General features: G+C 35.8%; 1 protein-coding gene across 1 annotated transcript in view; it reads right to left on the bottom strand.

Annotated features, from left to right (window-relative positions):
* The window catches only part of osgin2 (oxidative stress induced growth inhibitor family member 2), a 63,061-nt gene that overhangs the window by 36,598 nt on the left and 11,488 nt on the right, over positions 1 to 14,975 (bottom strand). Inside the window, exons 2-3 of the mRNA XM_028817148.2 lie at positions 4,245 to 4,388; positions 1,224 to 1,360 (exon numbers count right to left, since the gene is read on the bottom strand). Of these exons, the coding sequence (XP_028672981.1) occupies positions 1,224 to 1,360; positions 4,245 to 4,311 (204 nt within the window). The 5' untranslated portion in view covers positions 4,312 to 4,388. The remainder of the gene's footprint in view (positions 1 to 1,223; positions 1,361 to 4,244; positions 4,389 to 14,975) is intronic.

Below are 14,975 nucleotides of genomic sequence, written 5' to 3'. Positions count from 1 at the left end.
TTCACAGTTTCCAAAAGGCCATTCTATCTTTGGCCTTTGATGTTACGTTTCCAGGCATTACTGGTGTAGATGACTGTTCTGACTGTTATAGGCTGTTCTCTATACTTTGTAGCAATCTGCTCATTTCTGACAAATATTTTCAACAGCACCTCACTTTGTATCTAAGCAAGAAAAAGTGTCTTTGTATCAAACAACTTTGTCTTAGGGTGCCCTCATCCACTGTGTCTGTGGGTTATCAGCTCTAATATTTCACACCTTGTCCCCCTTTATAAGCCCACTTTACATACACCTTTGTCTCACCTGTAAGCCATGTGCCAGGATTTAAACTCACTGCTTTCTGTTGCTGTGTAACTTCACACTACCCCTTATGTTGGTGGATGAACAGCTTTAGTTACAAGGTCCAAAACATTTTGGATTTTTGTTTGTTTAGGGGCAATGCATAGTACAAAGTCCAATGTCAGTTACTATTCTTGTATTTTGGTTCTAATTCCCTATACTTTAGTACCTTTACAAGTTTTTCCAAAGATGTTTTCCCAGAAAACTCAATGGCACCTTGTGGGGACTGTAAAATGGATTAAGAAATGTAATCTTTACTAAAGCTCAATGATTTATGGTGATCTGGTACCTCACATATCACCAGTTTTAGCATTGTTACACTGGTTACTTATGTCTTTTAGAATTGACTTTATAATACTACTAATGGTATATATAGATTTAAATAATCTTGCTCCTTCTTATATTTTGGAGTGCCTATCCCCCTACATTCCAAGTCATAACATTAGATCTTCTAATAACATCCTACTTATTATTCTAAGAGCCAAGCATAAAGGAAATGGGGAGTTAGTCTTCTGCTGCTATGCACTAAAAATCTGGAATACTCTACCAATAGATATATACCAGGCTAACACTGTGGATCATTTTCAAATATTCCTAAAAATGTACTTTTTTAATTTGGCCTTTTGTAACTACAATTTAGTTCTACTCTTAATAAAGTAGATACATAGAATTATCACATTCTTCAATGAACTGGCAATCTTTATTATTCAGTACTTTTCTCTGTTTTCTCTTCTAGTTCTTCTGTCCAACACATGATCAAAGCCCTATGCAACCACCTGTGACGTTTGAATAAAAGCAGATACCCCAACCCCAAGAAAACATAAAGAAACAAATAAATAAAATAAACAACTAATTAAGTAGACACCATTGTCCTAGTTGTCTCGTACCTGATCAGCAATGGAAAGATGTTTCAGTTCCTTCAATTTACTTAGCAGAATGGAGTTGGGATGCACTGCACAGTCATTTAAATATGGTCGATAGCCAGACAACAGGTATGATAAACATATTCCAGATGGGCCATTGCCTATAAAAGAAAGAAAACAAAATGAATTATCTCTGTGCTGCTATGATCACATTAACAGGGTATTATGTTGCAGTGCTGAAAAACACATAGGCTTTGTTAAATTTGAAAATGCAATGAAAATTTACAAAGCTCTGGGTTCTTTCATTATGAGCAAAAAATGTCCATGGGCCAAAGTTTTGGAGAGTGCTATTTATGTTTTATACACCAAGAGATTAAATCCCAGTTCATTTGCTTAATAACCTCAGATAAAGACAGACATTCTCTTTCCATGTGATTTTTTTTCTTCAAAAATGCTTTCATCAAGGTTTAAACTTTAAAAAGCAGAGGTTTTGCTCTGACTCCATATTCATATACTTGTACAAAATAGAACATGGTGTTTTATTTAATGCTTTATATTTTCAGAAATTATAAGTAATCAGTAAAATTTCTGGAAGGTCTATTCAGTTGTTTTCAAAAAAGGCATGGTAGCCAAACAGGCCTAATGATGTAAACACCAAGATCTCTCTCTTTAAAATCCACAGAGACAGTAGTCATGCTATCTGAGGCACACCTTCTTGCAATTAGTCTCCCTGCACATTAAGATAAATTTGCTTCAGAGGGATTACAAGGACAACTCTGGTTTGTACAATGCTATATACTGTATATTCTGTCGTTCTTTATTTATTCTGTAAGTGCCTTGAGCATGGGAAAGGCGCTATATAAATAAAATGTATTATTATTATTATTAACTCACTTCACAAGAGGCTGCAAAGTTCTACTTGATTACATACAAAGGCAGAAAAGAACAGTTCCCAGCTGCCATCACTTCCTAGTAAATACTTAACTAGCTTAAGCGTGTTCATGGAAGCCACCCAGAGAACCGTGTGACTCCTGCTGTGTCAGAAGTTTTTAAAGAATATCAGATCACCATTATTAATGTAAAGTTTATGGACTTTATCACATATAAAATATACATTTGCTGAAGATAATGTAGAATAATTATGAAGAGTTAAATGAATTAAAAACATTACAAAAGTAGTTCATGGAATGCTCTCTGTCCATATTCATAGGTAATTGTTTGAATCCCTTGCTTATCATGAGCCCCCCTTTAAATGGGGGGAGGGGGTCTCATATTTCAAAAAGGAAACAAATGTTATTGCTAATACTGTGAACTTTTTTATTTTAATGCACTTTAAGATGTGCCTGGGTCTGATGTGATAAATGTTCTTTTTTAAAGTTTTGAAATAAAAAAAAAAAAATATTGCTGCTACCTCAGATTCTATACACTATAGACCAATACATCTATCTATCTATCTATGAAGGATGAGAAAATTCCTGTTTATCACTCTAATTGTACAAGACTAACAACTGTCTGAAAATGTATGAACACTCTACACTGTGCACATGATGATTTTGAACTGCATGACACCATTCAAAACAGGCAATTTCATAGATTGCTAAGTCACACTATTTGCAATATGTGTTCTCTCAGGAATCGACTGAGGTTCTGCCCCAGCCCTTCCTTTCTGACATACCCTGTCTGGCACTGCCCAGGAAACAGCTCTGAAGTGGAGCATAAAGCTGTTTCATAGCCAAAACCCTGGATATAATGAACCTGAGAGCTGCTAATGCACAAATTCCTAAACAACTTCCAAAACTGCTTTAAAGGGGGAAACTGTCAAAATCAGCTAGTGATAAAGGGAAGCACAGAATCTTTGTATATAAAAAGGTTTATTCTTTCCAAAAATGCTCTGTAACAACAAGAAGCTCAGTAGAGCACAAAAGGGCAAAAAGGAACTGCCTGAAAAGGAAAAGGCAATCCAAGGTAAGTACAAATCCCAAATCCAAAGAACAGTCAAAATCCAATAATACATAAAACACAACTAAATCACCACCACTACTAAACACATCTGAATGAACCACAAGGAACTTTGGGTTACTCCACCTTTATAGGGATGAGGGCTCTCCCTTGCAGTGAAGGGCAGATGGCCCTGCCTCTTGGGGAACCACCCACAAAACACAAGGCACATAATACAAACATAAGGGATGAAGCAAATAAGAAACAAAAGTAACATTTACACAAATCAAAGAATCACCCATGAACACAAAGAATTTGAACCCCAGCCGGGGGGGAACCCTGGGGGAAATGAAACACTTGAAGCTTAGAGTTGCCAGGGGAGTTGATCAAGGGTTCAATCCAGCAGGGAGATAGATTACACAAAGAAAGGAGCAGCGTGAGTTATCTGGTCACGGTGACACACTATTTGTGAAGACTGGGTGAGTGAGCCATTTATCACATTGAACAGACTAAGACTAAACCCTCTTTGATGAGGCCCAGAAGGGCAGCAGGACTTTTAATCTTTGTATTCTTTTTTTGCTTTGCATGACCCTCTCTTTTAAGCTTAACTGTTAGTTCTGATATTCAGTAAACCATTTTTTGGATAAAGACACATTTTGTCCTCTTTGAGAATGACATAAAGATGCGTCTCCTATAATGGTAAATACTGTATGTACAGCAGTATACTATACACACAAAGAAATATTAAACTAAATAGTGAATGCTGTTGGGGATTTTTTTTTTAAATGTATTATTCTTGTAAATATGTTACTATGGTCTAAGGGTCTCTAATGAGAAATAGCCAACAGAAAAATAAATTTAATTGAAATTACTTTTATAAATTCCATAGCAACAAACATCTTTTTATTCTCTTTACACATGAGTAGAAAGACAGCAAACAAAACTACTATACTTAAAACCATAAAATGCATTTAGTTGAACTTGCTAATTAATAATAACCAAATAAATCTCAGTTCTTTAGCCTGTTTCCATTATAGTCAACAAAAACCTTCCAATTGCTAGCACTGATTCTGCAAGAAAAATGAAGACAGGCAGACACACACATACCTATAATTATAACAGGTATAGTCAGTGGAAGGTCCCTGGCCAGCGAGTTTTCTTCAAGAAGAGGCATTGCTTGCGCCAGAGCTGGCCCTGGTAAATACTGATGCAAGAGAGGTCCTTTTCTTTTATTCCTTTGCAGCTTATGCACTGTGTGATTTAAAGAAACAAATCATGTTAACTTTCTGTAGATGAAGGCAGTGAACTTGCATGCCTTAACGTAGACAGACAAATGAAAAGGAGTATAAAAAATACAAAAAAAATAAGCACATTACCATTGAATGTCAAATATGAGAAATAACACATTGCCATAAAACTGTATTTCAAATAAATGAAAATGAAATTCTCATTTAAGGCTGCTGCACCACAACAGACATGTGTTGCTACATATTTTTAAAGAATGTACAAAAATCCTGGCATCCTCCTCTATTGTATTCCCTTCTTTTCCATTTTCTTTTCCCAGTGATGGTTCAGAAACAGCAATAAATTGAACAGGCCCAAATTATCTATTTCTAACCTACCTTCTAAGACCTACCTGCACAAAAAACAAATGTTGGTATCATGTAGTTTCAGAAGTTCTTATTTTTTCAGAGTTTCAGTCAGTCAGTCACTTTGTAACCCGCTTAGTCCTGAACAGGTTTGTGGGCAGTGCTGGAGCCTATCCCAGCCAGCACATGGTGCAAGGTAGCAACAAACCCCGAACAGAGTACCAGTCCATCACAGAACAAACACACACCCCAGGGCCATGACAACTTTGCCAGTCCACCTAACCTACATGTCTTTGTACTGTGAGAGTAAAGTGGAGCACCAGGAGGAAACCCACATGGACACGGGGAGAACCCGGAACGCAAACCTAGGCCTCCTTACTGGTAGGCAGAAGCGCTAAAGAAGCAGTGCAGTCCAAAAACATTGTATAATAGTACAGTAACAGCGAATTGTCTTTTCTAACATGTTTTCCCCTCTTCTCTCTGACAGCACAGTAGCTACAGATACATTAGAGAAACATATGACTTGATGTTATGAAGGCAGAATAAGCTACTGGGAAATATCAACAAATTCATACTCCATATCAAGTTAAATCAGGTGTTATTAATGATTGAAAAACAACAAGTGCCACAAAAAGTGTTTGCTTAAAACAGCCAGAAAAAGATATACAGTTAATAAAATATGGCTGAGCATCAGAAACACTGCTTTTAACCTTATGTTAATTATTTATTTTGGTACACAGTATTACAATTACCTTTCAAATATTTTTGCATTACTTTTACTGTACCATCATGTCTGATGTCAGCCTAATACAGAACTTTAACATGGATGTCTTACAGACCATGGATAACGACTGAAAAGCCAACTGTCCAAAGCAGTGAACCTGTGAAGAAAAATGGAAACATTTGGAGTGACAACACACTGGAGCAACATGAAAGACACCTCCATAGAGAAGTAAAATTGATTACTCAAAGTCTGTTAATAGGGACAATCTCAAATTAGAGACTGTGATATATGGAATATTCTCCAAGGATACTAATAGCAAGTGACTCAGCAAAGACTATGGAAACTTGTATCTCTTTGTAAAGAGACAGTGAGGCCTTGGCATAATATAATGTGGATAGAAAATCTCCTGCCAAATGGAAGGCAACATATAGTTCTGGATGTCAGTACTCAAGAAATCAACATCTTGTAACGGGACAGTCATTGCAGTTTTTTTTAGTTAGTCGCTATGACACTGTAAGCTACCAGTGGTGTGTTATGGCGTCCATCTTGTTTAAGGTTGAGCTGTTAGGAGGCATTGGAACTTTTTTTGTGTAAAGAAAGGAATTCACCATCAAAAAAAAAGCAACTCTTAAGCAAAATTTAAGGAATGTGGGCCTGTAAGTCATGATCCCTAGTGACATGTGGTACATAGCAACCAAGCTTCTAAATGATAACATTTAATGTTGTCATGATTGTGCATAGAACAAATAGAAAAATAGAGATTAGGGATTAAAGGTCCAGTCAAAAACTCCAACTAATGGACGCATAATAGCAAGATGAAAAGAAGAAATTTACATGCCTTCAAGGAATACTCCACCCAAAAGTTATATTATTCTGTATATTACTCCATATGTTTTGTAGAGATGGCCGAGAAAAATGTTTAATCTCGCGTTTTCATGGAGAATGAAGATAAAAAAGTATACGATATAATACAGGCCACTTGTGACCACTGGTATTGTTCATAAACAATATGAAAAATGTCCATGGAAAAAATAAATCTCATGTTATTTATGATTCATTACAGTTTACTTACAACATGCAAAGCACAAAAATGTGTTGCTAAAATATTTCTGGAAAAATCAGCATGTATCATGAAAAGGAAACACAAGTCACATAGGACCTAGTTTTTGAACTGAAGATCCACCTCTCCTTCTCCTTCATTGGTCAAGAGTCCTCTCTTCAACGAATAAGGTAAATGGCATATTAACAAAATATAATTTTGTGTGGAAAATTACTTTAATTGAAAAATTGATTGTTTTAACTCAAATGGAAAGGACATCTTCCTTTGGTAGAATATTTCAGGAAAACTCATAGATCTATGGCTGCCAGGTTTTTATAGTTTAAGTATGGCCCATATTGTTAGTGTCTCCTACAACTACAGCTATACCTTCACTTATGGATCCTTTGATTTTTTAATTAGTATCGGCCAGAATATGGTAGAATCTAAAGAAGACCAGTACCTGTGTCATGAAATTCAATGACCATTGGTAAATTGACACCCACTATGATAAGCCCACAAAGGCTGCTTTTGTGATGTTTTACAGTTTACTTAATTAATTTTGTACTTTTTCCTTTGTTCATTAATTACTTACATGTAGGTATTAAATAACATACACATACTTTCTTTTATACTTGGGCTTCTTTGGCATCATGTTAGGCCGAATGGCCACGAGAAGATCACCCCCACTGTATTGCCACAGCTGGACTAACACTTTGTTCGGCATAATGATTTCCACTACCTTCATTAGTGAATAAGACCCTTTGGAACTCTGCTATTCCACTGCTCAGTTGGTGGCCCACAGGCTAGATTTGGCTCTAAAATAAATACAATGATTGAATTTCAGTGTAGGAGTGTATCTTTTATTGTAAAAGTCCTGCTTTTTTAATGTAATGATGTTAAAATTATATTACTCCTACAGGGGAAAAGGCTATTTCTATTGCGACATTTCTTTTATTCTAAATTAGTTCCAAAATACAAATACATGATTTATGTTTGCTTTAAGAGGCTAGTAATGTAAATCTATGAACAATCAGCTGTGAGTTATAATTGCTTTAACTTGCATTACACATTTGAATAAATGTGTTGCAAATGATAGCAAAACCAATCTGTTTTGTAATGCAGCACTACACATAGCCCCAGAAAAGAAATGGATGTTTTGCTTTTATCTGAAGGTAACAGACATGGATACAGCTGCCCTTTCAAATATCCATCCATATTCTAACAGTGTTATCTGTATCTGTGGCTTTTCAATACAAGTAACAAAATGCTCTGATCAGGTTTTATAGGGTTGATACCAATCGATTAATGTTACTGGACTTTCCAACTCTGATACCGATTCTGATTTTTTTTTCTTTATCTCTTTAAAATATTTTTACACTTAGCTCCAGATGCAGAGAAGTGTTATGCTGTATATTAATGTGTTAACTTTGTAGTGGTAGGGTGTTGTACCTTGTTAGCCATTATGGATGCAATGAGAAGTCAAGCAAAATGACACCTTTTATTGGCTAACTGAACAGACTACAATATGCAAGCTTTTGAGACAACTTTGGTATTTTTATAATTAAACTATAGACCACAGTTGTTACCTGTTCACCTGTTGTTTTATTAACAAAATGAAATTCTGTAGGCTAATTATTCAATAAACATAAAATACTAAAATAAATAATATTCCCTTAAAATATATACTATTAACTAGTAAAATATGTAAAAATATTTACCCATAATATACATGGCATTAAAGAAAATAAAATACTTCTCATAATAACAAGTTGTCATATTTTTTTAATTTCTTCTGTAATGTACTTATCTGAAACAAAGCTTAATTTCAAAAAGTAGTTTTCACCATTTGTCTAACAAAACATATATATTCTCACACACTGATTCAATTAATTGCTATTAGCAGTTAAACACTGCTTAAATGTACTGTAAATATACGTGCAGGTTTTAATCATTTAATTGTTTAATCATTTTTAATCATTAATTGCACTACAGCTTTTTTGCCTTTAAAATATACATTTTCTATATTTATACAGTTTTTTTCTTCAGTATACCTGCTAGACATTCCTAATTCTTGAGGTGTAATTACAAATATGGATTACCATTTTAATTATGTAGTATTTGTTTCTTACCAAAACTTATACTGTATGACACGTACAAACAAACAGTAAACAGTACAAATCTTTCAGCAACTAAAAATGTATCAAATATACTGTACATGTGATATTTATCAAGAATATACAAGACTAATATGCTTAACAAGTTTACAAGTAAAAAAGACACATTTTATCATTAAGCTACCAAGCATGTTGTTTACTAAGCAGCAATTGTAATTTCTTATTTAGCTTTTCTTTCTCTAAATTATAAATATGAGCTGCTGTGCTTAACAAAAGCTCACACACTGTCCAAATACAGACAAGCTGTGTTCATTTTAATTAAAGGAAAAATACAATGGTCTGAATTCATTATTGTATCTTTCCTTGGAGTTTGTATAACTGCACAGGACAGCTCCTTCAATTGCTTTTCATCAGTTTATTACTTTATTTTCTTAATGTAAAAGCTAATATTCTGGTGTTACCTTTCTCTGATAAAATCTGCCTAACTGCCCTCTGTTTGCAGCAGAAAAAGATGAACGCTAGCTCAACTACCACAATACCTCACATAAAAGAACACTACAGAACTGACTAACTGAAAAAGCTTAGAACAGTAGACGCAGAAAAAACAGGTTTTTGTAATCAAACAATTTACCAATGACTTTTGTAGTAATAGTCATCTGATTTAGTTTGGCAGACGATCGATCGGAACACCACTTGATCTGCTCCATATGCTCATTCTAAAATAAAATGTATTTGTTTAGTGTTATACAACATCCACATTAGCCAGACATCAACTCATACGTTAATGCTTTAGACCACTCTGATGATATGTTCTCGAATGCATTAAAGGAAGGGCAGTCTCACTAAGACATGTAGTTAGCAGGTCAATTAAAATGGCATACATAGATTGCCAAATGCTGAAATTATATTGATTGCTGGGATTTTAAAGCCAAAATAATGTTCATTAGTATAACTACTAAAACATAATAAATGTAATGAAAGCACATATGATAAATGTTAATATCCACCTAATGTTTCCTCAATACAGTATACTGATGCAAGCATAAATCTCACAACAGTAAATGTCACAAACACCACAAAGCGACTGTCTGACAAAGCTGATGTGAAAAATGTGTAGTTACTAAAATCAGCTTTAAAGAGTATGTGTAAATGAGAATATCCTGAAAAACATTGCTATTAACCAATTTGTATGGGACTAATATTATAATGACAATCATGAACTTGTATCTAGAGGTGATCATTCTCAATCCAATTTCATAACATTATTAACTGTAGTGAAAACAAAGTCAAAGGACACCTACAAACCTACAAAAACAGTACCCAAGCCTCCAGTGCTCAAACTGGATTCTCTGTATATGCCTTGGATGTTCTTACTGTCTAGGAAAATTATAAGCATGACAGTAAAGAGACTCATTCCCATTTTAAGTTGGTTTGATTTAATGAAAGAATACAAATACAAAGCTGCTTCTATAAACACAGGGCAGCAGCTCTTTAATGCTACACTCTCATACTGTAGCACCTGCCACAACACACAATGAGCCAAAGTATAACATTTCCTGATCTAATGCATAAAAGTTCCACACTTTGAGAGTCTAATGACACTGTTTGGAGGTGAATACTTTTCCAGTTCATTCTAATAAAACATACATAAATTAATGGGTCAAGTAAGCCAAAATAGCACAGAATTGCTAAATATATCAAGTGAATGCCTGGAGGAATTGACTAGACTAGAATATGTGACCCATATTAATGTTACACAGTGTCAGCTCTGTACTGAAAATCATTTCTGGAAATATACAATAACTCTTATTCGTTTATTAGAAAATATAACTCACATCTTTAACATTTCCACAATATTGCAATTTAAATTTTTTTAAATTTAATCTGCCGCCATAAAGTATTAAATGTTCAAATAAGTGGTTAGTACTTTGATGTTATTTTTTGACAATATCTCCGAGAACATCCCCAAGGCCACTGGATAACATTCTTACGAGATGCATTTACATGAGTTCCCAATTTAATTTATTTCCTGAAGTACTCCGTTGTCCATAACAAAGGCCTACTCCTGTAGCAAAGTGCGTAAGGCAGGAACCAACAGAGACTGGATACTAATGCACAGGCACTTGTTCATACCAGGCTCAAAATATTTCTAAAAATTACCTTTTTTCTGATTCTACACAATTCCTATTTTATGATTAATTACTAGCAGCCATACCACATGCACTTCAGGGTTGCTGCTGGAAGATGTGTTGATGAGGCCAGCAGGGGGCGCTTACCCTATGGCCTGAATGTAGATCCCAATTCCCCAGTGCAGTGATGAGGACATTGTTCTGTAAAAATAGTGCTGTCCTTCGGATAAGATGTAAAACAGAGGTTTCTATGGCCATAAAATATCTTTGGACGTCCTTCGTAAGGAGCAGGGTTCAGTATATCCCGATGTCCTGGCTAAATTGCCCTCCATGGCCTAGTCATTCTGGCCCCTAATCATCCCCTATCTTTAATTGACTGTCTCTCTCACTACTTCACTACCTAATAGCTCTTGTGTGGTGACTGTACTAGTGCAATAATGGCTGCTGTCAAATCATCCAAATGGATGCCACACATTAGTAGTGGTTGAAGTGGCTCTCCACTCACTATGAAAACTGCTTCGAGTAGTGAGAAAAGTACTATATAAATGTAAAGAATTGTTATTATTATAACTTTCCATTTTTGGTACTGTTTTGTCTTGGTAGAGTAATATATTGCTCTAGTTTCCCCTATTGTATTATTAATATGTAGCCTTTGTCAGAATGCCTAATCTCACAGATTTACCACTTTTTATAAGGTATTATAGTATATAACTTATCCTCACCTTCCCTTCTATATCAATATGCAATTAGGTGTAGTAAAAAGACAAGCAGGAGTTATGTTACACATAAAGTAATGTATTATTGATAATATTCATAAATAATAACAATATGCAAAGTACATTTGAATATTGGCTACCATACAACCTGATTAAATGGTGATGTGTAGTTTCAGGCGGCACACAGACTTGTAGTTACTTAAAAATGTCTCTAGTTAAAGCATCATTCAGCTTTCTTCAGAACAGGCTGCATTGCCTGCCTCAATATGGCTGCCGAATTGTGCTCTCCATTGTGTTGTCTTCTTGAGTTCATGGTGTGATGGTCTTCATCAGTTTGGTAAGAGAGAGATATGCTTCTTCATCATATATTGGTTAGTAAGAGAGAGAGAATGTGGTTGAACAAGCAGATTTATAGATTCTCTGTCCAACCCCTACAGCCAATAGGACATCATGGTACTTAAAAGCTTCTGATAGAAGCCAATTCCAAACAGCCATACTTCAGACCAATGGGGGAATACAACATCTTAAAAACCTGCCACCCCCAAGACCATATGTCCTTATGGCTTTCTTGCGGGGGTTGAAAGACTTTAACAGAGAAACACTCGCCAAACTGGTTTGTAAGGCACACACCCACCCTCCCCCAACTCTGTTGTAAAATTCAGAGAGACCCATTCCTGAAGGGGTGGGGGGGGGGGTAAGCACTCACTAATGTAACACTAAATCACATTGCTTTGCCTAAATTACAAATAAAGACATACAAAATATTTATCAAATTATATGCAAAATCTTACATCACAACAGGTACTTGTTTTGAATTTCTAACAGACTGGGACTATACTGAATCTAAATATGCATTTTTATTTTATTTTCAGTTCCGTTTTGGAGGTATTAACAATTTTTAACATTATACTGTATTTGTACTGTTACCGATAAGCCATTCTGTGATTCTTAGTAGTTGCCTATTGGTATGACATGACAAACAGAAGTCGCAACACATTACATCATCAGGTTACCGATATAAAGGTCAACATAGTGAAAATAAAATTGTCCAAGATTATGGATAAATGCAAAAGCAAATTATGTGTACCTGCTTTAGATTTGATTTCTAGGGTTTGGAATCTTTCTACATTTTTCAACTCCGAATTCAGATTAAGAATTAGGTTTAATTGTAAAATTTAATAGTCTAAGTTATTCAACAGCAACAATTTATGAACTATGAACAAATAAGACCTTTCCTGTTTCCAAGGCACAGAATCCACTACCTGAAGTTTACAAATGAACATCTAAACAAGCCCGATGCATGTTGGAAACGAGTGATATGGAATGATAAAGTAAAAATAGAACTTTTTGGCCACAATAAGTTTGGAGAAAAAAGGATGCTGAATTCCAACAAATTAACACTTCTCTAACTATTAAGTGGGGGGTGGGTTTGTGTTGCCCCCAAGTGGCACAGGGAACTTGTCATTGGTAGAGGGAAGAATGGATTCAAATAAGTACCAGCAAATTCTGGAAGCAAACATCACACCATCTGTAAAAAAGAGGATGGGTCCCACAACAAGATAATCATCCGAAACACACCTAAAAAGCTACAATGGAATACCTCAAGAGACACAAACTTACGGTTTTGCCATGGCAGTCACAGTCCCCCGCCCTAAACATCATTGAAAATCTGTGCATAGAATTCAAAAGAGCAGTTCATGCAAAACAGCCCAAGAATCTTGCAGAATTAGATGCCTTTTGCAAAGAAGAATGGGTGAAAATACCACAAGTAAGAACTGAAAGACTCTTAGCTGGCAATAAAAAGCATTTACAAGCTCTGATACTTTCCAAGAACTAAGTACTGACCCTGTCAGGTTCCCAAACATTTGCTTCAGGCCCTTTTGTAGAGTTTTGTAAAAGAAGATGTGTGGCTAAGACAGCACATGTTAATAATTTATTACTATTCTTTGACTTTTGCTTTCAAACTATCCATTAAAAAGGGATCACCTGGAGTGGCACCCCAACAGCTGCACCCATGTCAGACTAAAATTTTACACTAGCAATTACCTGGTTACTCAAGCCCGGCCCAGAGATGCTACATTCAAGTTTAATGAGGACATGGCCATGCAAACACAGAACATAATGGGGGTAATTGACCTGACAGAACTGATTAATACAAAGGATGACATATACAAGACTAAAATAAGGGGTCAGAAATAAATTAAAGATATGAAAAAAACGTAAAGAGAGGTCAGGCACAAGGCACTGCTGTAACCTTAGCACTCATCACCTAGTGGGAAATTGGCACAGACACTTGGGGTTGCAGCTGAAAAGACTAGGGCAATACAAACAGGTAGTAAAGATGTTTTAGGAACATCTAGTGAATTAAACTCTTATCCCCAGAAATCCTTTTCAAAAACATGAAGTGTGAATGAATTATGTTGAACATCTTAGTTTTTGCAGATGGCAATAAGGAGCTGTGGATGAAAGTCTGTTGATGCCTATTGGGGCAGCAGATATAAGACTAATTCATTTTACACTTATGGAAAAGGCAGCAGTAATGTTAATGAAGGAGACCTTCCATATATTCTTAGCAGGAAAGTAATCGGATTCAATAGCACAGCAGCAGTGGGCAAGAAAGGTGACAACAGCCAATGAGAGTACCTAGGTGTGAAATTAGTTTGGAGGCCACATTTAATGCTATCCAGGAGCCTCAGAGGTTCTGACAACCATTCAATAACTCAGTAAGGGTAAATGGAATAGTGCTCACACCGTTCTGAGTTAGCAAAGGGAAATGTTGATCTTGATTTGAGAGAATCTAATGAAAGGAAGGATCACTTTGATGACCTCCTGAACCAGGTAGACCCTCTTTCCTTGAAATGAGATACAGAAGGCATCTGGAAGAGTAAGGTCTGTTTCTGTAGCGGAGGTTACTGCTTTGACTGACATGCCCTACAATAGCACAGCTTGTGAAATGAATAAATTGTTGAAGGTGCTGTGTACTGCTAGAGTGTCTTAGTTAAGGTGCCACTTCAGTATTGTTTAAATTGTCAGAATGGGGTGGTGGTCCCCCATTTCCAAAAAGGGGGACTGAAATATCTCACGGTAGGGTCATGGAAAAAAGTCTTTGGAGAATAGTTGAAAAAATCAGATTTCTGGTTATCTATACTAATAAAAGGCAAAGCCCTCACTGACTGACTCACTCACTCACTGACTCACTCATCACTAATTCTCCAACTTCCCGTGTAGGTAGAAGGCTGAAATTTGGCAGGCTCATTCCTTACAGCTTACTTACAAAACTTAGGCAGGTTTCATTTCGAAATTCAAAGTGTAATGGTCATAACTGGAACATATTTTTTGTCCATACACTGTAATGGAGGAGGCGGAGTCACGTATCGCGTCATCACGCCTCCTACGTAATCACGTGAACTAAAAACAAGGAAGAGATTTACAGCACGAGTCGCACGCGGGAACGAAGGTAAATGACGTTAATTTTTGACTGTCTTTTAATACTGTGTAAGCATACATATTAACACATGTGCAATTAA

Source organism: Erpetoichthys calabaricus, chromosome 13 (genome assembly GCF_900747795.2).
Source record: "Erpetoichthys calabaricus chromosome 13, fErpCal1.3, whole genome shotgun sequence".
Classification (NCBI taxonomy): Eukaryota; Metazoa; Chordata; class Cladistia; order Polypteriformes; family Polypteridae; genus Erpetoichthys; species Erpetoichthys calabaricus.
This window is presented reverse-complemented; position numbering and strand designations above follow the sequence as displayed.